Source organism: Crocuta crocuta, unplaced genomic scaffold (genome assembly GCF_008692635.1).
Source record: "Crocuta crocuta isolate KB4526 unplaced genomic scaffold, BGI_CrCroc_1.0 scaffold241, whole genome shotgun sequence".
Lineage (NCBI taxonomy): Eukaryota > Metazoa > Chordata > Mammalia > Carnivora > Hyaenidae > Crocuta > Crocuta crocuta.
This window is the reverse complement of record NW_027527807.1, coordinates 464,599-465,816: the sequence shown is the minus strand read 5'-3', so window position 1 is coordinate 465,816 and position 1,218 is coordinate 464,599. Positions and strand designations below refer to the sequence as shown.

Here is a 1,218-nt window from a genome sequence, read left to right as displayed (position 1 = left end):
ACTGTCCACCCCGGAGACTCAAACAGAGGCAAGCATTCCCTCTCTGGATGGCCCCCCAGCAGATAGTGCACAAGCGCGTGTAATTCCGCTTCTCACGCCTTACCCTGCTCCTGGGAGTGAGCAGTTCATAAACGATCATTAGGCAAACGCTCTTTCGGGAAGTTCTGCACCACAATGAATACCTTTGTAAACACATTTTTTAAACAGGTGAACATTCTCNCGTCTAGGCCGCTTTGTTGGTCCACGGGGTGGACGACATTCCTGCCAAAAGTGCAGAAAAGCAGAAAAGTACAGCAAGCCCGCGTAAAGACAGCTCACCAACCGGTATCATTTAGGAGCCAGGACCTGTCACGGTGCCAAGGCCACAACACTGGAAGAGGAAACTTCACACAAATACAGAAATGAGAGAAATCGCTGGCTGTAGAATTGCCAGCTTGTATTTCACAGCAAGCTACCTTAATACTCATGTCCATTACCGCGCACACACACACCCTTACTGATTTATTACATATAGAAAATACTACTGACCGCCTCAAAACCCAAACGGACGATACCAACAAGTGTGTTCCGAAGACGCCCAGACGGCCGTCCTGACTTCCTTACTCCGATCTAAGTAGAGGGGTTTGCGGGGTGGCCTCCTCTGGACTCGCGGATGGCCCTGAATGAGGAGGAATATTTGCAACGTGTGTTGTGGCCGCCCGATCTGATCTGCGGAAAATTGCCAAGGCTTTCCCACTGCGAGGCTTAGCACCTGCTAAACCCAAACCACAAACCTGGGCGTCGGAAGCCACGTCCATCCACCGCGGTGCCTCGCAGATCTGTCCCGAAAGCCTCGGCTGAACTTAAGGTCCCAGAGTTGCACCCTGTCCCCGGGGTGCCCCCACACCCCAGTCTGCACGGTCCCATGGGGAACCCNGCTCACGCCCCTTTCCCAAAACGCGGCAGCGGCACTGAAAGTTGTGTGCTTTGGTGGCTGGGCGATTTTGTCTGTCTGTCCTGTCAGACAAACCAAAACTTCTGCTATTGGAGTGAGGACCCCAGGAGGCAGGAGGCTCGCGGGCCNCCCTTCCTCAGGGACTTGGGGATCTGAACACGTCTTAGAAAGAACACAGGAGTACGGAGGGCGCAAGAAGACGGAATGTCCGTAGAAACCCAGTACAGCTCCGAAACCGAGTCAGTGCCACAGGGATTCGCGCCCAGTTTTGCTTCAGTGCTAAG

The 1,218-nt window shown here is 53.7% G+C and overlaps 1 protein-coding gene across 1 annotated transcript in view; it reads right to left on the bottom strand.

Annotated features, from left to right (window-relative positions):
• Positions 1–906, bottom strand: part of MCF2 (MCF.2 cell line derived transforming sequence) — a 101,986-nt gene extending 101,080 nt beyond the window's left edge. Inside the window, exon 1 of the mRNA XM_077773891.1 lies at positions 774–906. Within this exon, the coding sequence (XP_077630017.1) occupies positions 774–906 (133 nt within the window). The remainder of the gene's footprint in view (positions 1–773) is intronic.
• Between the last annotated feature and the right edge of the window lie 312 nt (positions 907–1,218).